The following is a 25,060-nucleotide window of genomic DNA, read 5'->3' on the forward strand; positions in this document are numbered from 1 at the left end:
CTTGCCTCAACTCATGTGGGAATTTCACTAGTTGATTACTAAAGCACTTACGACATTCTTGTTTTTATCTATGTTTCTATATATTTTTGCTCAATAGTCCTTGTGGTTTTGTAAAATAACACCTATAGTCCCCAACTTTGGAAATACATCGGTGCTCCCTGTGGTTTGACAGTTTGTTACTCCGATAGTCCTTAGGGTCAGAGGCGAAGGTTAGTTGGTGCCCGAGGGTGTACTCGCCTACCCCAATGTTTCGGTTAGAAGTGTATATGTTCCGATTTTTCGTCCAGAAATTTTAAAAATTATATAGGATCGCTTCCCACAATTATTTTTCCTAAATATTTATATGATATATAAATTAAAGTAAAGTTTGTTACCACTTTATATATCCTAAATATTTATACAATATATAAATTAAAGTAAAGTTTGTTACCACTTTGTATATAAGTGATAGGTAGTTTTGTAAATATATTTTAACTCTTATTTGTTTAACCATAAATTATCCACCACACAATAAACTTAATCGCAAGTTTTTATGTGTAAGAGCGGGTCCTTTGAATGAATGAATTTTTTTAATTTTATTTGGAACTATTATTATTTGACCTGACCCGAATCGATAACCGACCCGACCCGAAACATAACGATAGGAAAAAAAAATTTGGGTCTCATCACTTTACGCCCCCTCGAAAATTTTAGTCAAGCTCCGCCACTGCTTAGGGTAAATGTCCGTTAGTTTTCTCTGTTAACTCTATGTAAAATGACCAACATGCCCTTAGTATTAAATTAAGTGGGCCCCAATGTCGAAACCCCTTCCCCCTTCTCTCTTCTTTCTCTTTGAAGTCTGAACACAATACCGCTGCACCATCACTCACCCTCCACCACAACCACTGTCGTGCACCGTGCGCTGGATCCTTCACCATAACCACCATCCTCGCTAGATATTCACCGGAGGCTGAATGTGTCGTCGTGCGTTTGCGCTACTATCTCCGATCTAAGGTGAATCCACAAAACAAGCGTTGATCGACTTACATCGAGTGTGCCGAAATAAACCTTGAGATGTCCTCGTTGGCTTTATGGTGGGTTTCAATAATGTCTATAATCCAGATTCTATAATCCAGATTTTATGGTGAGTTTCAATCGATTGTAGTCCGGAACTTCAACCAAAACCAACCTATTGTAATCAGTGGTTGCAGGCGTCACAGCTGTGAGAGTAATGAACAACGTGGATGGCTGCGAAAGCCACCGTCAAAGTCTCTTGATTTCACCCCCTGATTTCCTTTTAACCAGTCATCATCGTGGGTCATCGTCTTTTGTGTTTCAAATTGAACTATTAATAGTGTTGAATATCAACTTTAAATGGCTTCAAAATGCCTTTTGGTTACGATGTTTGAACCTAATTCTATAATGTCTCCATTCGATTTTGATTTATCGTTTGGATTTTAATTAATGATTAAGTATTGTTAGTAGTTTTTGTGTTTGGATTTTGATAATAACATTGCTAGTAGTTTTTTTGTTTGGGTTTTTGATTGGCCAGGTCATATCTAAGGAAGAAGAAGAGAAGGGAAAGGGTGGGGTGGGGTTGGGGTGTTTATATGTAAATAAAGGTGGGGCCCACTTAGTTTAATACTAAGGGCATGTTGGTCAATTTATATGTAGTTAACGAAGAAAACTAACGGACATCCTCTCTAGTGACTATCCGAGTAACAACTGCCAAACCCCAGGGAGCACCGGTGTAATTTCCAAAAGTTAGGGACTGTAGGTGTTATTCTACAAAATCACAGGGACGATCCGCAGGGGCAAAGTATAGTGGGTGCCCGGGGGTGCACCCGCCCAGCCCAATGTTTTGGTTAGAAGTGTATAACTTTCGATTTTTTGTCCGAAAACTTTAAAATTATATAGGATCCCCCCCCCCCCCCAATTATTTTCCCTAAATTGTATATCCAAAATATTATTTTCGGTTAATAACCAATTCAAACAAGGGCAAAATTTTTTGCTTAGAAATACATGTAATAGAGGTATAAATACATGAAAATGATGTATTAATACATGAAATGAACGTATAAATAAATGAAATGGAGGTATAAATGCATGAATAGATGTTTAAATACATAAAATGGAGGTATAAATAAATAAAATGAAGGTATAAATAAATAAAATGAATACATAAATAATTGAAATAGATGTATTATTACATGAAATACATGAAATAGAGGTATAAAAGCTAGAAATATATAAAAAAATAAATGATTCGGTTCGGTTAATTTCGGTTAACCGATGGTTAAAAAATATCCGTTAACCGACTTTCGGTTAATTCGGTTTCCGTTAATTTCGGTTCGGTTTTGTCGGTTTTCGGTTCTGTTTTGGTTAACGGTTCGGTTATTGCACACCCCTAATGGGTAGTTTGGTAAATATACACTTTGTTTTATTTGAAATTATTATTATTTGACCCGACTTGAATCGAATAGCCAACCTGACCTGACCCGAAGGAAAAAAAAATTGGGTCCCGTCACTTTATGCCCCCTCGAAACTTTTGGTTAAACTCCGTCACTAACTATCCGAGCATTTTACTCATATGTAAATTTACCCATATTCAAACTTTTGAAGTTTTGTTACTTTCGCAAGAATATTATAAATGCGGGACACCATGCAAGTAACACGATCCTTGTGTAAACATTTCTTTGTTTTTAGTTAGCTTGGTATCGATATTTGAATTTTAGAGTTAAAAAAAGTCCTTTCAGAACTATTTTCAACTGTTGCAAAACAATTACTTCAACTATCTATATCAATCTTATACACTTTAATTAAATACCAATATTAATAAGTGGTTAATGCCGCAACCTATTTCTAGAATTGGACCACACCATGTGGGGTTTGATTTGTATTCTCATTTAAACCCATGGACCATGGATACTGTCACACTCGTTTAAGTTTTTGACAAAAGATAAAATACAAACAATTTTAACATACAAAACGTACAAACTGAAGGTTTTGCTGAAAAAACGCGATGACATTTTCAAATTACTAGTAATTATCAAAATTACTCTACAAATAATCCTGTAGAGTAATTTTGATCTTGTAGAGTAATTTTATAAAATGTTCTTATTATATAGTAATTTTGATCTTGTAGAGTAATTATCAAAATTAGTTTACAAATGTATCAAAATTACTCTGTAACAAAATTATTTTAAAAGTGAATCAAAATTACTCTTCAAATTTATCAAAATTACCTAGAGTTCTTTTGTGTCTCGAGTCGTAAATCGACCGAAAAATGCCTATGGTTTGGATGATTCCTATGTCGTGACATATGTTAATTTCCTCGCGAAACATTAGCGATCACGTATTCCATACATTTACATTTACAGGGCACAGTTTACAGATAGATACGTTTTACAAATTACATACCATGTTTCCATCCAAGTATACAAACATTCTATATGAAAACTGCATGAATTCACACCAACTTTTGTTGACGATTTTACAAAACTTACATGTATTTCAGGTAGGTAACTAAATGGATGTATGCGCGGTCTCCTTACTCAAGATGGTCTTTTTTTTCAAGAATTTATGTGTCGATGCTCCGTTGCCACTTTTGTAGGATTTGTTTGTAGACTTTTTCAAAACAATTATCTTATGTCATGTTGTAAACTTAAACTTAACTTTTGATTTGGTTGATAAACTATCAATAGCAATATAGCAATATGGAGTTATTTTACAATCATGTAGTATATTTACTATTCGTATGCAATGAGAACCTTTCAGATCACACCTCGTACTTCTACGGAGATATAATGAACAAACCTCGATATTTGTTTTTGAAATGATGTTGTAGACTTTTTCAAACAATTATCTTATGTCATGTTGTAAACTTAAACTTAACTTTTGATTTGGTTGATAAACTATCAATAGCAATATAGCAATATGGAGTTATTTTACAATCATGTAGTATATTTACTATTCGTATGCAATGAGAACCTTTCAGATCACACCTCGTACTTACGCCTTAGAAAGGGGTGTGACAATATGCCAACGGCATTCTCACTCGAGCCGGTTTGAACCATGCTAAACCTGTCCCAACTCCTTTGTCGACCACAGATACCTTCACTTCTATTGGTCCTCCCTACTCCGATCCTACCCATTACCGTTCCTTAGTCGGCGCTCTTCAATACCTCACAATCACTAGATCGGACCTCACCTATGCCGTAAACCAAGCTTGTCAACACCTTCATGCTCCGACTGAACATCGTTTCCAATTGGTTAAACGGATCCTTCGCTATGTTAAGGGAACTCTTTCTCATGGTCATGTGTTCACTCGTCCTAAGTCATCAACTATATTGGGGTATTCTGATACGGATTGGGCGCGATGCATTGAAACTCGGAGGTCAACATACGCTTATTCTATTTTTTAGGCGGCAACCTTGTATCATGGAGTGCAAAGAAACAACCAACGGTTTCCAGATCGAGATGTGAGTCAGAGTATCGTGCAATGGCTAATGCTGCAGCTGAGATTGTTTGGATAACTCATCTTTTGAAGGAACTTCATGCTTTACCTGCTTCACGTCTAACTCTCTTATGTGACAATCGAAGTGCATTATTCATGTCTCAATCCGGTGTCTCATAAAAGAGCAAAGGATATTGATTCATACTACTATTTTGTTCGAGAGCTAGTTCTGTCAGGGAAGCTCCACACTAAGTTTGTTCCTACCAAGCTTCAAGTCGTGGACATTTTCACTAAGAGTTTACCACGTCCACAGTTCGAACATTTTCGAGACCTGCTTCGTGTATGTCCACCGCCTGTGCGCTTGCGGGGGGATAAAAGCTAATATTAGAATTACAACTATCATGCCTATAATATCTCCCTCATTTATGTATAGTCAAAATATTGTTATTATCTTTCGTATTTCATTGTAATGTAATTTGGTATATAATCAATACATTCCTCTCATAATATTCAAGAGAGAGTTCTCATTGTTACATAGCCAAAACAGTACTAGAGGCGACAGTGTTTTAGAGATACAAGCGGTTATGGACTAATGACGTATTTTCATTGGTTCAAAATGGTGTATTTTCATTGTTCCTAAACACTGGCACTTAATATATGTAAATGGTGTTGCCGTCGATATTTGGAAGGAGATTTGTAGTATTCAAATGACGTTGTGGTCGGTATATGGAACGAGATTTTGTAGTATTGAAAAGTCAAAGTGATGGTACAAATATTAAAGGTGTTAGGGGGCGTTTGGTTCGCGGATTGATTTGACATTGGAATTGGAATTTGTATAGTAATTAGAATTTGAAGGAATTGGATTTGGAATTTAAACATTCCAATTGGAATTGGAAATTGATGGAATTGTAATCTCAATTCCATTTTTGTTGTGTTTGGTTATCAAATGAATTGGAATCCATCATCCCGACACCCACAACCACCAGTTCGGGTCGAAACGGTTCTGGTCGAAGCGGTTCGATTCGAAACGGTACTGGTCGAAATGGTTCGAGTCGAAACGGTTCAATTTGAAGCTATACTAAAGCTGTTCTCGCTTTTAGTTTGCGGGGATATTATTCTCTTATGATAACTTTATTGACTATTTTGGTTTCTTTATCATGCTTCACAGATGTTTAAAACTTTTTCCTGTTATTCCAATCATAATTTTATATACTATTTTGGATTCTTAGTTACGCTTTACAAATACTTTTTGTTTATCTTATTAGGGTTACTTTCCTATAAGAACCACACCAAGTTAAGAGAATTAGAGACGTTATCATACCCAATAAAAATTGACATGTCATCTATCTCATCCCTGGCAACACGACTTATGAAAAATATGAAATGTTTGTTTTATTTCACATGTAGCTCTAGTGTTTGGTTTCCTGGCAACATTATTTGGTATCAGTGTAGGCTCCTGTTGCTCTATAGATGAGTCGTTTGACCTAACATGCAACACGACTTACGACCCATCTAAGGTATTCACACAAATATATATACACATAACAAATAACCACATAAAGTTAAAATTTCGTACCGTTGCTTGATGATTGAATGAGATGTCTAAAAAAACTTGTAAAATTCGACCTTCACCTAAATATAACAAAATATATTCAATAAAACTAAAATAAAATTTCAATAAATGAAATAATACCTTTAGTTTAATGTATACATAAGATAAAACGAAGAAGATGATAAAAATTTGACGAGCCTTCGTTTCTTCAAGTATTAAAGAAAAAAGATATGAAAAATATGAAATGTTTGTTTCAGATATTAAAGGAAGAAGATGGAAGAAGATGATGATTTTCAAAATTTTGAATTCTTTCTCCTATCCCTTTGACTATGTGTGTAGCCAAAATATTATCAATATCTTATTTTTTAAAAATAAATATTTAAGATATATGTCACTCTATTTGTATATATTATAAATAGTTTATATGGGTTGGGCTATATAGAAAACCCTATCTATATAAAAAACCCTATAAAACCCAACCTCCCGACATTTTTTTTTTTGAAAAAAATAACACATGTAATATACATGTTTTTAAGACTTTTGGGCCAAAAAAATCAAAAAAGCGCCGAAGGTATAATTTAAGAAAAAAAAATTCAGCAATTTCTGTCTTTTTTGCCTAACACATGTTAGGCACTGAAATTTGTTTATTTTTTTTAAAAAAATCCCTTCGGCACTTTTTTGTTTTTTTTTGGCCCAAAACACTCTAAAACATGTATATTACATGTGTAATTTTTTTCAAAAAAATAAAAAAAAATGTCGGGAGGTTGGGTAAAAATGGGGGGAGATTTGGGTTTCCAGAGTTTTCTACCTAAATAAGGGTTTTCTGTCTAACATTGTCCTAGTTTATATTAAGGTTAAAATGGTAGTTAGAGTTTATGTATATAAAAGTCAAGTTGTCATGGAGACTTTATAGATTGAATTAATTTTGAATGAGTCAGTGGATGTAGATTCATTCACTAGAATGTAAAAAATGCGGTTACATTAAAACCGCATTTTATGGGCGAAATTGAAAGATGCTAAAAATACGATTAAATTAGAACCGCATCTTTTGCGAAATTAAAAGATGTAAAAGATGCGGTTACATTAGAACCGCATCTTTTGGGCCATGTTTTTTTTTAAAAGAATACATGACTTTGTTAGATGAATCAAAAGATGCGGTTTCAACTTACCAACCGCATCTTTTGAAAACACCCATAGCATCCTTTGTTCATTTTTGTACTAGTGAAATGAATTGGAATCCATCACCCCGGCACCCACAACCACCAGTTCGGGTCGAAACGGTACGGGTCGAAACGGTACAGGTCGATACGGGTCGAAACGGTTCGATTCGAAACGGTACAGGTCAAAACCGTTCGCGTCGAAGCGTTACGGGTCAAAAACGTTCGCGTCGAAACGGTACGAGTCAAAACTGTACGCGTCGAAACGGTACGGGTCGATACGGTTTGGATCGAAACAAGTATGGGTCGAAACGGTCAAAGATTCCAATGAATTACTTTAATTCCTTCACATATAGGAAGGATTTTGAATTCCTTTAGTTAAAGGAATTTAAAGGAATTCATGCCTAATTCCAATTCCAATTACATTGTCAACCAAACACATGAAGATTGGAATTGGGATTTCAATTCCATCAAATTCTATAAACCAAACATCTTAAGAGATAGAATTCAAATTCCAATTCCCTTCAATTCCATTGAATTCCAGCGAACCAAACGCCCTTAGTTTTGAAAGTTGGTTGCAAAGATGATAGTTGACATGTTTACTTAAGGAGTCCTAAAATTGTATTGTTAAAAAAAACATCAATATTAAAAAATTATCCTTTATAAAATAATTTATTTTATGTACAACTATTAGTACAAAATGGTACTGAGTACTGTCTGGTCATAAATATATATGTAATAAATAAATAAATTTGTTGGTAGGAAAAGAATATATAGTAAAAAAGTTAGCTTCTGCGATGCCATTCTTGCATTTGCTAATTTATTTCTATATAGAGAAACATAAAGTACGTTCCAGAAAGAATCACAAAATATAGTTTATTACTTCAAAGATAAGCAAAATCATCAATCTGGATGAAGCTTTTACAATCAATGATAAATGATTACTGAAATAATCTAGCTAAGATCATCTAGTAAAATGATACAAGATCATCAAACAATAAGTTGTAAATAATCTAGACTTGATCGTCTGGTAAAAATGATATAGATCATCAAAGGGGTAAGTTGTAAGTAAAATTATTAATTATACTGACATCTACAAGACATGTCATTGTTTTATTGGCTAAATTCATTATGGTTTATGCTGTCTTGTTCGGTTTGAATTGTGTGATGCAAGGATGAGGACTATTATATGAACTTTCACGTCATTTAGCCATAACTGCAGTAGTGTACATTATATTGAAAGCCTTCTCAGTACATTTCCTGAACTTTGCTGGATCTATGAGCCCTTTCTCACTTCCAACAGCAACCCTCAGCTGGTCCATGTAACTCATTATAGTCACCGTAAGACTCTGTAAAATAGTTAGCATCAAAAAACATTTACTCTATTATCTCGTACATTTTTTCCACTGATTTGTGATAGAAACTAAGCGGTTGCAAATTTTGTGAATATTTGTTCTAGTCGTGTTAGTTTGAGTAATGCAACATGGTGACCCCTAATTATCAAGCAAATAGGGTTTGTGTATCTGTCTGTTATTAGTTCATAGTAAACAATGATACCTGTGGAACATTGACCACCATAAAATACAAGCCTTTAACGGGTTGATTCGCGAGGGTCATCTTTTCAACTGGCCCGATCAAGTTTGACACGGTCATGCTTGAATTCCTCAACGTGTTGTGAATGTATTCAGCTGTTGCCTATATATGAATCATCACAATATTTTAGTCTAACTGAATTTCAATTAGAGAGGGTTAACTATAAATTTGTAATAAAGTATATGATTACCTCTGGACCTCTATATTTTCTCACAGATTCAAGTAGCATTCCAGTGAGATAAACAGCCGATGAATTTCTCTTTTTCTTGATGATATTTTGTGTTTCTTGAACAAATTTTAGAGGATTTAAACGCTGATCGTATTGGTGTAGCTTGGGCAATGAGACATGCAAGAAACCAAACTGGTTTCCCCACTGAATTTGAGCTTCCTGATTTTGAACCATCTCATTCACCGACTTGTAACCACCAATAGATCTTGTGTTGAGCAACACCAATGCTGTGGACGTTGCATTTTTTGCTTCTTCACATGTTTCTTCCATATATAATCTGGTCCCCAGGAAAATTATTCCAGTAATTACATCGTTTATCGTCTGTTGAACAACGAATTAGTGATTAGAATCGTTTGGATATGGACGAAAATCATTTACGCGGTGTTGTAACTAAGGTTAAAACAGAACTTGATTCACCATGAAAATTTGATTCACAAGTATTTATGTATACATATAGATAAGTATTATTATATTGAACAACTTTTAGCATTCGTGTTATATGTATAATCTACACATGGGCTCCAACGGACTTGTTGGACTTTGGTCCAGCCCCTATTAGCCCTTGTAAATCGATGCCATTCTAGAAAAAAAAAATATATATATATATTTATATATAAGGGGGTGGGGGTGGTCACTAGTAATAAAATTCTATCACTCACAAGCACCCAATAAAGTTCCGTCATCTCATCAACCATTTTTCCATCACCCACAACCTTTTTTAGTGGCAATGGTCATCACTCACCACCACACCCAACAATTTCCCCCCAACCAACAATTACCCTCAAAAAAAACCGTCACGCCGCGTGAAGAAAATAACGAAATCGGGTTTACGTTATGTTATCACGCGTGACACTTGGAGTGGCGGTAGGTATAACGCGTTCAAGAGGAGAATTCGGCATGTATAAGGGTGCTATCACGCACCGCCCCTTGTCCTCTAATCTAAGCACGTACATATATTATCAATTTGGTAGGTGCGTGAATATATGCACACAACCAATAAACATTTATGCCATCATTGAATTGGTACAAACGTACGATCACCGTGGCTCCCACCGATACCAAGAATATGCTAATGTATTAAACCATTCAGCGTTTAAATCATATTAAATTTCCTAATACAAATACAGTGGCGGATGCGGATCTAAGAACTTTTTTCACTAGGTTTCTTTTGGTAGATTTTCACTATTTTCTTCTAAATCATACTGAGGTTCTCACTAAATTTTCCCGTTTTTTCTAAACCGAATGGGTTTCTGAGAACCCACAAAAGTGACCTAGATCCACCCCTGTCCTAATAGATTGCTTTTGAAATATACCTAGATAATATTGTCTTAGATTTCTTTCTTAAGGTACTATTTTCTTAATTTCCTATAAAAATGCTCCGTGGTATGGTGCAGTATTGGCCATGCACTAAATAATGTGGTAGATGGCAATAAATTGCATTTAATGATCTGGGCCTGATATTTTGTTGGTTTGGCTTTTTTTAATGTAATAATTCACAGATAGATAAAACAATGAGACAGCTGAAACAGTGAGACAGAGACTCTTGGTCAAAAGATAACCTCAGAAACTCTACATACCATGTATTTTACTTACTTATATAAGAAAACAACTAAATACACTTATATAAGAAAACAACTAACTATGAAATAAAACACACTACTTCGAACATTAACATTTATAGAACAAACATGACATAACTCAAACCCTACATAGTATGTCTTATCAAAATATGGTTGGTGTGTTCGAACTTTGTAAACCTATATTTAAGTTTTTGTCACTTATCTAAGTTATCACTTTTGAGCATTCTTTCGATTTTGTCACCCATCTACCGCTCTAACGTGTAACCCTCCATTTCAAACCTGCCTTAGTTTTCATACAAATTCGTATCTGAAAGATCATATAATCATCCAATCTAATATCAATCTCAACTCCTTATTTGTTTTGTTATATCGAATCTAGTAACTACAGACTTAAGACATATGATTGATCAATACCATGAAATATATATATGCCAAGCAAATAAATGAAAATATACATGACAAAATTAAAGCTATAAGCTAGATTAAACGAACATTAGTTATGTATTAAACATTAGTTGTAATGTAATAGGCATATATTTATATACATGCTGTAACATGTATAATTACTCATCTACAAACACAGAATAAAAGATAAATACGCGATGCATAAACACACACACACTGACACACATATATATATCATCTGCATATAGGTTGGATATGATACAGGAACTGTTAATATGTGTCAGAGACCAAATCCGAAGAACACCTAATAATGGTCGTTTTAATACTTTTCAATATATCATCTGATAGCTACTGATCGGATATGATGAGAACGATCTTAAATAAACTTTTCCCATTGCTGTTTATAATGACACTATAAGAAAGTTGTTAATTAAAATTATATGTTAGTGTTCCACTATTCAGTGAAGGATGTCTTCATTACATTAAATGATAAGGTATCCCTTAGATTAGATTAACTTTGAAATAAAAAAACATAGAATACCCAAACCTATGTCTAAATAGGGTAACTTTGTAGAATAGTAACCAAATAAAAAAAAAAATTTAAATGTTGTGGAAATTTTTTTTTCATTGAGTGAAAAGGACTCAACATCTATAAAAATAATTGCAAAGGTAGTAGATTCATACCACTTGAAGGCTGGTCTTGATTTTCTTAATTTGATCTAAAGAGAATGTCATTGTCATTATATTTATTGGCCGAAACTCGACCCCTTCTTTGCCGGATCGTATTGGCGTCTGATTATCTTCCAAGAAACTACTTTTCAAAAGGCTCCAACCGAAATCCAAAACGGTGTTTAACGCACCACATAAGGCATGTGGTACAACACTCATTAAGCTCTTAATTTCGCTATCTTGCTTAGGGGATTTTTGGAAGTTTGGGAAAGTTAAGGGGAGAGAAGGGTTATCTGCTCTTTGTAGACATGACAGAAGAGCACCCATAAGAGAGAAACCATCACCAAGTGCATGGTGAAGCTTGAAAATAAGGCTTCCAGATGCATTGCTTGTTGGGTACTTGAAAACATGAATTTCCCACAATGGCCTTGTTTGTGGGAGTGGATCCATTGCTATTTTTGATAGGTAATCATTGAAATAATGATCATAAGATTCTGGTGATAATCCTTCTGGAAAAACTGGGACTTTGATATGGTCTTCCCCCTTCACTTCAACTCTCTTCCAGAGCTTGCCCCCTTCCCCATCTTTAACCTGTTCATACAATCAACAATATCATATATGTTATTTTCATTTTAAATGATTAAGCAAGAGGCACAAAATAAATAATAAGAGCCTATACACATACGAATGACAAATTATCAATATATACTAACATATCATATAGGACATATAACTCATACGAGTTGTATGAGGTGTTTATGCGGCCGTGTGAGTGTTATACTGACACATCATATGGCCTTATGACTGACCTAGCATATGAGTCATAAAAGGTTATACGGGTTGTATAACTTTATGAACGCTAACAGATGTGACAAGTTCGTAGACTACAAAAGTTAAGAAAGCCATATAACCTTATACGGGTCCGTATAATGTTACAAGCATGCTAGTGTGCTCGGAGGAGAACTGTACCTATAGCATTACTTAATGAAAATCATTTTTGTAGTTTACTAAATGCAAAAGGGATAATCATGAAGTCATTCCACTATCACATGGATTTAAAAGTAATAATAAACCATATATGGATATATTTCAATTAATTACAATTTTTTTTTTTTATTTTGTTGGTCACTAACTGGTACTTCTCTCATGCCTACCAAAAAACACAACCCATGCACCACAAAATAAACATGGAAAAGGAAAGAGAGATTATAAGCTTAATCTCCTGGAAAACGAGACACGCGTAAGCTGAAAATGGGTTTGAAATCAAGATCAATAAGTTATCAAAAATCTTCACAACAAAAACATTTTGGGTCATATCTTTACAGATTCTTTAGCTATTTATAATAGAAATGTCTGCAAACATATGCTAGAGTAGTGTTAGTAGTAGAAAGTTTAGATTACCATAATGGAAGAGAAACGAGGGTTGATGGGAAGAAAGACATTGTTAATGAGTGCAAGGCTTGAAGAGTCATCAATGGGGTTCTCAAACTCCAAGATGCAAATGATCGAAATCGAAAGTACCGAACTGTTGAAGTACTGCCCGGTTGGGCTCACCGGCTCGGACATGGTCACATCCTCCACACATCCTACCTCCACTTTCAACTCCATATTTTCTCACTATCTCTATGTGTTTTGCTGCTAAACACTTTAGTAGTGTGTTCTACTTGAGACCAGCTTAATAAGTAGTTGTATAATTTAGTGTCCCCACACTTGTGGCTTCTTAACATCAAAATTTGTGAGATTTAAAGCTGTATGTTATAATGGCCTGTACATTAAGCTTATAGATTGTGTATGACAAAAATTAATTTGTTATGGCAAAGGATAACAGTTATTAGTGGCACATGGGTAGTAGGTGCCGCCCAATAAAAGCAATACATTTACCGTTCCATGGAAACATTTAATACCCGATTGAAAGATTACATTTACTCGTTCCTTTATCAGTGTTCTTAACTGTCTGCTTTTAAAAAATATATATATATATATTACTTTTCTCCAGATTCGATAGATTCTTATAACTTAATTTCAAATTGTAAAACGATAGTGTGTGAAATGGGTGGTGTCCATAGCATATTTCTAAAGTATATAACTTTTTATACTTATCTTGGAGTCAAGCTGAGGTCAAAACACGGCTCGATAACAAAACAGGAATGGTGGGATTTCAACGTAATCTTTTAAAGCTGGGTTGAGTTGTATTTTTCTATTTTCTGTTTTGTGAATATCCAGCTCCTGGCTGGGAACTTTCTGTTTTTTGTTTTGTTTTTGTGGACTACGTTTTTTTTAATGAAGGTTCCGTTTGCCATTCAAAAAAGAAATATAACTTTTTATAGCTGTATAACAACAATTAGATTGATCATTACAATAGTATAGTATTATAAAAATTAATACAAGAATGATCCTTGTGATATGTGTAGATTTTGAATCCTATGTTAAAGTTAATATTCACAATTTTTAATCACAATTGTAATGTTAAAAGTAATAAGCATCATCAAATTGAGCCTTGGGTGGTTAGATCGATCTCGAGGGGCGATCTAGATAATAGTGAAACTAATTATTAGAGTTTGAACCTAAATTTATATGTTCAAGTTTAAGTTTATCTAGTTTATTTTAATATGTTTAAAATTCGAATAGGAGCATTGAGATTGAATAGTATGCGGGTGTTATATAAACCCAATTAGATTTATGTTTTCGTAGAGTTAACATTGCTTTTTTTTTTAAGGGTCATTTACATATATCCCCTTCTTAAGATCAATTATTACATATATACCCAATTCTTAAAATCAATTACATATTTCCCCTAGCTAAACTATATATATTACATATTTCCCCTTATTAAACTATATATATTACATCTTTACCCATTTCATTAAAATTGTTCTCATTTATTACTATTTTACCCTTACTCAACTTATTTAAAATTATAAATTGTGTTTCTTCTTCAATTTTGCCGGAGCCTACCACGACTCACAACCGCCGGCAACTAAAACAATACTGCAAAAGAAATTGATTTCAAACTGTGGTTTCCAAGTATAAGTTGACGAAAAATGGAAGCTGGGTTTATGTTGGCCATGTACATAAGAATTTTGATTTTGACTTGTTCATCGGCCACCATGAAATTGATGTCAAGTATTAATTGATTTGAATAACAGAGGATAGCAACAAACTTAACCTGCTCATTAGTAAATTCCACATTAGCATTAAACTATTAGTGTTGAATGAAAATCGCTGATTTGGTTTTATGTGGCGGCCGTCATGAACCGGATTGCGTCGAAGGGGTTGCCTTGTCTTCCATCGTCTTTCAATTATTTATTTCGTTGATTGCCGTTGTGAACCGGATTGCCTCGAAGGGGATCCAGATTGTCTTGTCATTGGCGTTGTGAAACAGATCAGTCGAAGGGGAGAAGGAAGGGTCTGATGCTTTTTTATTTTAGAAAATGAGTTACAAAGGGTAAAGAGGTAATATCTCTTAAAAAGGGGAAATATGTAATTGATATTATGGTTTGGGTAAATATGTAATAAGGCTTCTTAATAGGGGGAAATATGTAAAAATCCCTTTTTTTAAAGTTGATAAAAAGAAAAGAGTCGCTCTTTAGTCCTCTCCTTATTGATATAACATGGCCGCCACCGTAATATCTTATGAAAATATTGTCATGGACTCACTTCTTCAAAGTGTCACGTATAAGAATATTCCAAAAGTGTGGACATAACACAAACACTCCTCTTCAATCTCCACGCTCTTCCCCCTTCTTCATTGGTTTACGGGTGTTAAACAACAATAGTATGGTATATATCTACGGACAAAGAAGCATGTTAGTCTTAATGCAGGAGGTGGCCTCCGACGTTTGGACTCCGGCGTGAGAATAAGTAAAGAGTTCTCGGTATTTAAAAAGCTTAAAGAGAATAAGAGAGTGTGTGTAGTTTAGAGAGAGAGAGAGAGAGAGAGAGAGAGAGAGAGTAGTGATCAAAATACCTTTTGATTTGTGGGAAGACTCCTTTATATAGGCATAGTTCTCAGCCTTTGAGGAAGCTTCCTCGATAACATATCTTCCAGATTAGGTAAGTCTTATCCTTTGAGATGTTGTTTGTGTGGGTTGTCTTGCCTCTTTGGCGAAAGTCTACATTGTGTGTCTCTAGATTGCTTTTGCACACTATTGGATAAAGTCTCATCGGTTTGACTTTGTACCCTTGGGACTTGTTAAGTGCACAATAACCGAGCTTCCAGTTGCTTGCTGGTCATTCGGGTAACTGCTTCCAACTTCGCTGAGTGGGAGTTTTCGGCCACCCACGTCATCAGCCTCATAGTCATAAGTATCTATGGTGTAAGAATAGGTGTTTGTGACTCAGTAAATTCTAGTTTTGAAAGAGGCTTAGTTGGTTCGGAGTATGTGTCCTGCCTTTCTCTTGTTGGAAGAAATGTTTAGGACCATATGAAGAAGTTATAAGCATCTTTGCCTAGCTTGGAGCTATAGCATATTTATTCTAGCGGCTTTCTTGGTGATACTAGAAGCTGTTAGATAAATATGGGGAATATATAAGCTAGGAGCATTTTTTTGTCTGCCAGAGCAGCTAGAAGCTTGTTGTGAGAAGTTACTAGCTTGGAGCCGTATAGGTGTAAAAAGTGTAGTGTAAAAAGTTTTCATATTTTATCATTGTGCCCCTTGTATCTTCGTTGTCCTTGTTTTCCCATGCCACTTTCACATGCAACTTGCGTTGGATAGCTGTGACATAACTGATGGGACGTTGCAGTAGGGAGTGGTATCATTGCCCTATGCTTCCAGTTGTCGACGATTTAATCCCATCCTTCCACATGTCCCTAAAAATGTGGGGATTCAAAATTTGAATTTAAAGGCACTTCTATATAACCGTGTAACTGCCCTAAATCATTCATCTTCTCCCAATTTTCTCTTCAAAACCCTATGGTCAATCCGATGGTCTTTATTTTTCTGGCGATACTTTTGCATCTTATAAATCGGTAAGTCTTTCCTCCTTTTAGCTTGTTATGGCTACCAATGCTAAGGATGATATTGCGATTAAATTTCAAAACTTCCACAATCGGATGTCGATTAGTTTTGCACTAATCATAGGATCGATTCGTCTTTTGAACCGATTGTCCCTGAAAGAGTTACTGCAAACAAGTGTCCTTCAAGTAAGATTGTCCTCTATACCTGTATTTTAGAACGATCTAGTATGCGCTATCCATTTACCAACTTTTTCTTAGAGGTTCTTAGATATTACTAATTATCTCTTGGTTAGTTAGTCCCCGTATGTGTCACTCGTATTATGCATTTTGAGATCACTTGTCGTGCTCTTTGAAAATGTTTTGTCGTTTCTTTTATCTTTCCAAGAAAGGGAACTGGTTTACGGTTAGGAAAACCTGTGTGAAATTGCTTTAATAAATGGCACCGTTGGTCGTACCATTGCCTGGAAAGATAGGTTCTTTTTTGTCTCTTAAATGCTTATCCTTTTCGAAACTTCCTGTCGTAAATTTGATGAAACCCTTAATGATAAGGAGCCTGAATCCTCCGAGCTTGTGTAGGAATTATTGCTAAAGCTTCGTGCTTCTTGTGTTGCTAGGCATTAGTGCTAGGTGAGACGATCCGGCGTTGGAGCCTTTGATGTGTGAAATATATATTAATTAAATTCAAACAAATTTTAAAAATAGAAAAAACTCGTTAAACCACACGGAAGTGTACCGGACGTAAGTAGTAAAACAAGTAAGTCCGAGTATCGAACCGTGGACATAACAAAAACGACTTTTGATACTAGACCTCTATCGACCCCTAGCCTAATAATTTTGTTTTGTTTTGAGAAAAATGGTTTTTAAACTAAAAAGTAAATAAAACAACTAGACAACCAAAGCAAAACAACAAACTTGGACTAATGGAAAGAAAAACAAATATGATGGAAAACAACTCTTGGAATTGGACAATAGAATGGCTACCGGGTTCCTTAAATACGATTGACTTAAGAAAGCCCTAAAGAGTAACAGATCACCTTCTGATCTCACTAACACCTATCGGACAATCCTAAGGGACGTATAAAATACCGGTTACTAGTTTGGATCACCCCCGGTCTCACCTCACTAGGGAATGTTAAGGTACTCAAATGACTCGCTCTCTCCCGGTCTCGCTAATCACAACACACCCTAAAGTATGAAGGCATAATCTAAGGTTGTTGACAATTACTCGAGTTTGCTAGGGAAACTAAGGCAAATAAGCAAGGATCACCTCCCGATCTCACCTTTACCCAAAACCTCAGACCTAGCTAGACAAACTGACACTCAATCTCCTCCCGGTCTCAAGAGTGGCTAAACACTAAATTCAAAGACTCACACGGTTGCTAATAGGGTTATCTAAGACAAGACACCTCTAGATTAAACCATTAACACGAAGTCCATGGAAAAATCATGTAAACCCATACATTTTAAACTACCAGATTGACAAATTACAGAAAACACGAAACGTAACAATTATGCAATTCGAGTACTAGTAGTATTCATACTCATCATCATCATCATCATCAACACAAAGATATTTTACCAAAATATTAAGCTAAACTTATAACCGAAAGTCATAAATCACAAAATAATCATCTATATGACCTAGGTAGCATAAAGGTTTAGCTAATCATGTTCATTAACGAATCAAACCCAAGTTTCAAGTTCAACAATTCATAAAACATGTCAAAGAAAGTAATCAAAAGACTGAAAAACATAAATTATATGGTGAAACAATGGATAAACAAGTGTAAAACCAAACACTTAGCGCTCCAAGCTTCAATCCTATGCCTTGTGATCTTCAAGAAAAGCTCCAAAATAGCCTTAGAACTATTGTGGTTAATCTAGTTTGCAAATATATGAAGCCCTACAGCTGATAGGGTTTAAAACATATTTTTTTCCTATTTTCACATGTCTTGCGGATCGTATGGTGAAGGCCTTGCGGTCCGCAAGGGACCTCGTTTCTTTTTTCACCGCCAAGGTCCTTGCAGACCGTATGGCTCCCCCCCTTGCGGTCCGCAAAGGGTCTTGAACTGCAGTTCTTTTAAAAAAAAATCCTTTTCAACATGCTATCCCGTGACTTCTTCAAATCTTGATTATTTCAACTCGTTCTTGGTTTATTTTCTTTCCAGGACCTGCATTTACATAAACAAATCAAATATACAATGAAACCTAGTAAAACGACTCAAAAACAATTGAATTATTATACAAAATACATAGATAAATGATGGTGTTTTGCAACACATCAAATATCCCCACACCTAACCTTTTGCTTGTCCCTAAGCAAAATCCAAAGCAACATATCCAACTCCAACACTTATAAAAAATGCAAGGTCTCAAACACAATCAAAAGTCGGTTACAAAATCATTAAGCACAGCGTTTCAGAAGAGTTACATCATTCAAAAGGTTGACCAATCAAAATATTGCAATTTTAAAAACAATGCCTACCTAATCAAGCAATCAAATATGCAATGCCAACACCTCTCACAATATCACTCATCTCTCGGTTGAATATATGGAGTGAGTCTCTCAAAACCGAACTATGAAACAAAATTATTATAAACTAGTACGTCAATTAAATCTCCACCTAATTGCTTAAAACTCAATACTGATCAAGAGGGCTTTAACGGGTAGGTATGGGTAAAGGTAGGTTGTTTTGTTGGGAATAGTTGGTTAAAAAGAAAAAAATATATATGATAAACCGGATAAACAGTCAATAACTCAAACACTTTGGTCATTTGACCCAAAACTTTTATTTTTTTTTCTCTTCATTGTTTTTTCACGTCTGCTAACTTTTTATGCAGATTTTTCACAATAAACACATACTATACACATAACTAACACAATTCGATTAAAGTGGTTTCTAAGGGAAATAGGTGAAACGGGTCAAAACAAAACACATAAAAAGGCTAAACCAAATTCGGTAATCCTAATGCCTCTATCATATCTATGTAAAATCCTAGCCCAAGGTCTCAAAATGTATCAAAACGCACAAGTCTAAAATCATGGAAGAAAGTCGTGCAATCACGTATGAAACAAAACCGTGAATATCTTTATAGTACCTCAAGGCTCAAAACTCACTATCATTTGAAAATAAAGGCTACCAATACTGAAAAATGCACAATCAATGAGCTATCCATCTTGATCCACTATCCTAGGCACCCTAACCATTTTATTAAAAAAAAAAAACAACTCAGTCAAGCCTACTATCCCGCAACTTAAAGAAACATATGATCTAGACTCATAAACCTGACAATCAACATAATTTTAACCGACACATTGAAAAGCCATTTGTTTTCTATGTGAAAAAAGGACCGAGACAACCACAAAACCTACTCTCTTTTTTCAAAAAGATTTTAACAGTGGTTTTTCTACAATTGGTGAATCCATTAGCTTTGAATCTGAAAGCTTGAATTTAGCAAGAACATCAGTCACATATTTTCCTTGATGGATCAAAATTCCTTTTAAGCTTTAACGAACTTGCAAACCTAGAAACATTGTCATCTCTCCAAAAAAACTCATCTCAAACTTCTTTTTCATTATCTCTTCAAATTCGTTACACATGAACTCATTTTTCAATCCAAAGATGATGTCATCAACATAGATTTAAACAAGGATAAAATCCTATGCAACTCTTTTAATAAATAGCCTCTGATTAATGTTACCCCGAGTATAACCGTGAGCTAACAGATGCTATGTGAAGGTGGCATACCAAGCACGTGGAGCTTGGTGCAACCCACACAATGTCTTGTCCAGCTTGTAGGCATATCCCTCTTTCTCATGATCCACGAAACCTGGGGGTTGTTCAACATAGATTTCCTCTTTCACCATTCCGTATAAGAATGTAGTCTTGACATCCATTTGATATACGGTGAATCCCATGTAGGATGCATATGCTAGAAAAATGTGAATGGCTTCAAGACGTGCAACAGGAGCATACACTTCATCATAATCCAACCCTTCAATTTGTCTGAACCCTTGAACCACCAATCGAGCCTTATTTCGAACAATAATTCTCGTATCATCTTGTTTATTTCGATATGCCCAACGAGTTCCCAAAGATCGTTTTCCTTTAGGCAACGACACCAGCTTCCTGACGGGTGGTCCATTGGACAACCCTTTGCGAGGCTAAAAGACAAGTTTATCCCTCATTTATGTGTGTAATTATCTTGAATTAGATAACTACTGTTGTCTATGTCTCAGGTACGGTTTGGCAGTTCAAATGGAGGAAAAGTGCAGCTTTGAAGGCTTACAAGTTGAACGGGTTGAGGATGCGGAGCAAAGGATGAACAAAGCACCAAACTCAGGCTGCCACCGTAAATTACGGTCCCACCGTAATTTACGGTGGACATGAAATCCACTTTTGCTTCCACTGTAAAGCAGTCTGTTCGTGCCGTAACAATTTGAAGATCACCGTAAATTACGGTGATACCGTAATTTACGGTGGAACTGACGGAAAAAATGTATCTGCCATCATTTCTGCAGTTTTGAGGGTGTCTTTTCATTATTCTCATCATTGGACGTTTTTGGAACTTGCTAGGGGCGGTTTTGGTGATCTTGATTGGTTGTAAACATTATCTAAACATTTCGTTTGTGTTTTCGATCCGTATGAACATTGAACTTTTTGCTATGATGATTCACCGAGCTATGTGTGGCTAAACTCATGGTGATCATCCTGAATTGAAGGTTTGTTTAAGACTTTTGTGTTTGGATTCGTATTTCTAGAATAATAGACTTGCAATGTTTGTTTGTTTATTATGGTGTGTGGATGTTTGATTGTAAATTGTTGATTGATGTTATACTCATATTCTAAACCGTACGTTCTTGGTGTCGTTGACAATCGAGATATCACGGGAGGGATTAGGGTTGGATATTAGTCAATTGGTTATCGGGTGATATTCGCTAATTTACACATATTTTAGTCCCCCGTTTTACCCCCATTTTATGCGTTTTCAGCCGTAAAACCGTCATTCGGATACTTAGTTATCTACATTTTTGTTTACAGGCCTAAAACAGCATACCAGACAAGATGATAGCGAAAACGAGGACTTTCCGGATAAAACGACAAGGCTGCGAAGATTCTGTGAAGTAAACTAACCTGGGCGTTTGGCACGGTCATGCGGCCATATGCACGACCGTGCATATCCGACAAACCAAGAAGACCCGGCAGTGAACCAGGCGTGCAACTCACCGTGCAAGGCACTGAAGGCAAGCCCGATATCGGGAACGACCGTTCCCGATCAAGAACGATCGTGCGTATCCGACATCCCAGGAACACCTCGGAGCTGAACGACCACAAGTCAAGGCGTGCAACAAAATGCCGGTGTGGAACGCTCGTGCCAAATGTGGAATGCCCGTGCGTGACCGAAGACTAGTCAACGATCTGTGACGTCATGCAGTACGGTGGCCCACCACCAATAATGCTTAAAGTGCACGGTCGTGCGATCGGGAGAACGGCCGTGCAACTTCGGAAAAGCATTTAAACAGAACAGAACCATTTTAGTAGTAACTCTGGACATTTTGGGAGCTCTGCAGGCGATTTTGAGGCTCCGAAGGCTGCTGCTTTCACTCGGATTCAAGCCACATTGCCCGGTTTTGCTCATTTACTATCCAGATTCTCATTCTTATGCTTGTTTATGGTTTGGTTTCTCAAATCTTTCCATAATTTTGTTATGTTTCAAGCATCTAGACTGATTATTATGTATTAATGTAAGCCTTTGGGCAAAAACACAACAATCCCTTGCTTGATTATAGCTATAGTATGTCAATCTATGTTTCTAATGACATTTTGAAGTGTTTTCTATGATTATCTTTGATGATTAGTTTGCAACCTTGTTATTGATATTGATTTCTTGATTATAAGTAATTGTGTTGGATGATTGGTGCTTGGTTAGGTAAGATAGTTGAAAAATGAAGCTTATTTAATCATGTATTAGTAAACTTTTAATTTGGTTAACTAGCTTAACTTGGTTAAAATGTGGGCACCATGATACTCTAACGGGTTAGTGGTTTAATAAAATGTAATTATTGTTAATCAAGAAAGCTTGCCTTCACGGAAGGACTCTAACGGGTTAGATGGTGTTGTTACGAATTCTTGCCATGATTTGTTAGCTTAGTTAGTAGTTTCGGCCAAAATTGCTATCTTGGTGAATTTATGTGCAAGATTTGTAAAATGAACTCGGTTGTGATTTAATCTAGTTTATGCTTGTCTCGGTGGTTGCATTGTGTTTATCGGTGTTGCTTTCCTTGATTAAGTGAGGTTAGAAAACTCCTAACGGATGACTAACTTATTTTTAGGAGATTTTTGTAGACATTTATCAATTGCACGTTAAAGAACAATTTTAGGTGGTTAAAGTGTGTTTATCGTTTTAACTTTCCGAATGATTGTCATGTTAGGATTCCCGAAAGGGATACTAATTGTCTTAAAATGGAAAATTGACCGAATGCTTCTAGTGCCAAAACTGACTTAGTTGACATGCTTTGGTTGTGTATTAAGCAAGGCTATTTATATATAATCTACTATGTTTTATAAGTATTTATTTATGCTTACTTTAGATTAATTAAAACCAAAACAACGTATGTTTTTACCGGTAATTTAGTGACAAAGGTCTAGTATTATTTCTCCGCCCATTTCCGTGGATCGATACTTGGTTCTTACCGATACTTTACTACATATATGACGGGGTACACTTGCCCTTTCGTGTGTGTTTTGATGTAAAAGTAATAATCACTTTTATAAATTTAAAACCAATTCGTGTGTAATTTCATTGTAAAAATATGTACAGTCGCGCACGTACCAAGTTTTTGGCGCCGCTGCCGGGGAATGGCGAGTTTTAGGAACGACCCGAGTCATTGTGTTATCGGTGTATATACTTGTTAATATTTGTGTATATTTTCGTGATTGTTTATTTGTTGATTTATTTGTTAATATTTCTTGCTTTTAATTCAATTTATTCATTTTCGTGATTCTTTTGTACACTTGTAAATTTTTATTCTTTTTATTTGTTCTAATCCGGATTTATTTATTCATTTATTCGTTGAATTTTCGGCTCTTAAAAATCGTTTTTAAACTAGCCGATTCGATTATTTTTCATTGCTTTAATTTTTATAAAAATTTCGGCCCATTTTCAGATTTTTATAAAATTTTCAGCCCATTTTTACAAATATTCTGTTTCATTTCAGCAAAAAAAAAAAAAACAGCCTTATTATAATAATAATATAATATTCTTGTCGATCAATTTTTCGTGTCCTCAACCCCCGCTCCCGACGCTGCTGAGCCTTCAGACGAACCCGAGTGTGATCTGAGGAGACGTCTTCATTAGAGATCCCGTGCGGTTGCGCTGCAACTCGCAACAGCTGTGGACGAGCAGGTGGTATCCGCTAAGACAGAGGGCCCAGCCGACGAAGGACACATCATCATGGCTGACGGCAAGAAGCTTATTTCCCGGAAAGCTCCATTCACGTTGGACAGGCCCATACACGGTTAAAGAGGTATTTCCGTATGGGACTGTTGCAATAGAGAACGCGGACGGCGTTATTTTCAAAGTAAATGGGCACCGTTTGAAGTTATACGTTGCCGGGCCGACAGAGTCGGTGATGGAGGTCATTGAGCTCCAAACCCCGCACACATCATAAGTGTGGGGAGGAGAGAGTCTACGCTGCTGACTCGTGGATCAAAAATGCAGCAAGAGCGTATTTTGCGCTTTAGGGGTAGTTTAGTCATTTAGGATTTATTTTCTAGTTTTAGCTTGGAGTCTTGCTATCGACTCGTCGACAAAAATTTAGCATGAGTCTACGCTACTGACTCGCCGACAAAAATGTAGCAGGAGCGTCTTTGGCGCTATAGGGGCAAAATTGTCCATTTTTATGTTTTTATAGTTTTAGCGTAATTTAGGTTAGTTAGGTAGTTTCCGATAGTTTGTACAGTTTCTATTCGTGCCGAGCGAGGGTTCTATGTTGCAACATTGTTAGAACAGTTGGTGTGTCGAAAAAATGGCGAAAAACGGCCAAAACAGTTGCTGGAAATAGCTTCTGAAATAGCTTCTGCAGAAAATTCTGATCTGCAGCTGATGCACGCCCGTGCCAGGATTCGCACGACCGTGCGTTTTCGAGGTTCCGGCACGGTGGGTCGCACCCTCGGTGCATCACCGAGGAAAATGAGAGTCATCGGATTCGCACGACCGTGCCAAACGGCGAACGACCGTGCGGCAGGCTGAGGGCATTTTTGTCATTTTGCACATTATATATACCTTCATCTGCTGCAAAACCCCTCATTCGCGAACCCTAGCAACTGCAGCCGTTCCAGAGCGGGTTTTACACCAAATCGCACGATTTTTCGCACGGTCTCGCACCCAACTTCGCACGGTACGTCTCTAGTGTTAGATTTCTTGTTTTCTCGCTTTCTAGGTAGATTTCCTCCGATTCAACAAGGGATTTATTAGGGTTC

General features: G+C 36.0%; 1 protein-coding gene across 1 annotated transcript; it reads right to left on the reverse strand.

Moving 5' to 3' along the window:
* Positions 1 to 8,003: 8,003 nt before the first annotated feature.
* On the reverse strand, positions 8,004 to 13,366 carry LOC110921238 (O-acyltransferase WSD1). The gene is made up of 5 exons (XM_022165525.2): positions 13,022 to 13,366; positions 11,636 to 12,211; positions 8,928 to 9,287; positions 8,702 to 8,839; positions 8,004 to 8,493 (listed from the first exon to the last, which is right to left on the reverse strand). The coding sequence occupies exons 1-5, from the start codon at positions 13,226 to 13,228 to the stop codon at positions 8,347 to 8,349; spliced, it is 1,428 nt and encodes a 475-aa protein (XP_022021217.1). The 5' UTR covers positions 13,229 to 13,366; the 3' UTR covers positions 8,004 to 8,346.
* Positions 13,367 to 25,060: the final 11,694 nt, after the last annotated feature.

The sequence above is a fragment of the Helianthus annuus genome, chromosome 17 (genome assembly GCF_002127325.2).
Source record: "Helianthus annuus cultivar XRQ/B chromosome 17, HanXRQr2.0-SUNRISE, whole genome shotgun sequence".
In the NCBI taxonomy this organism is placed as follows: domain Eukaryota; kingdom Viridiplantae; phylum Streptophyta; class Magnoliopsida; order Asterales; family Asteraceae; genus Helianthus; species Helianthus annuus.

Coding starts and splice junctions, on each gene's coding strand:
- LOC110921238 (XM_022165525.2), bottom strand. CDS start 13,228: ATGGAGTTGAAAGTGGAGGTAGGATGTGTGGAGGATGTGACCATGTCC. Junction 12,212..13,021: donor CTCGTTTCTCTTCCATTATG/GTAATCTAAACT, acceptor TTGTATGAACAG/GTTAAAGATGGGGAAGGGGG. Junction 9,288..11,635: donor TCAAGACCAGCCTTCAAGTG/GTATGAATCTAC, acceptor GTTGTTCAACAG/ACGATAAACGATGTAATTAC.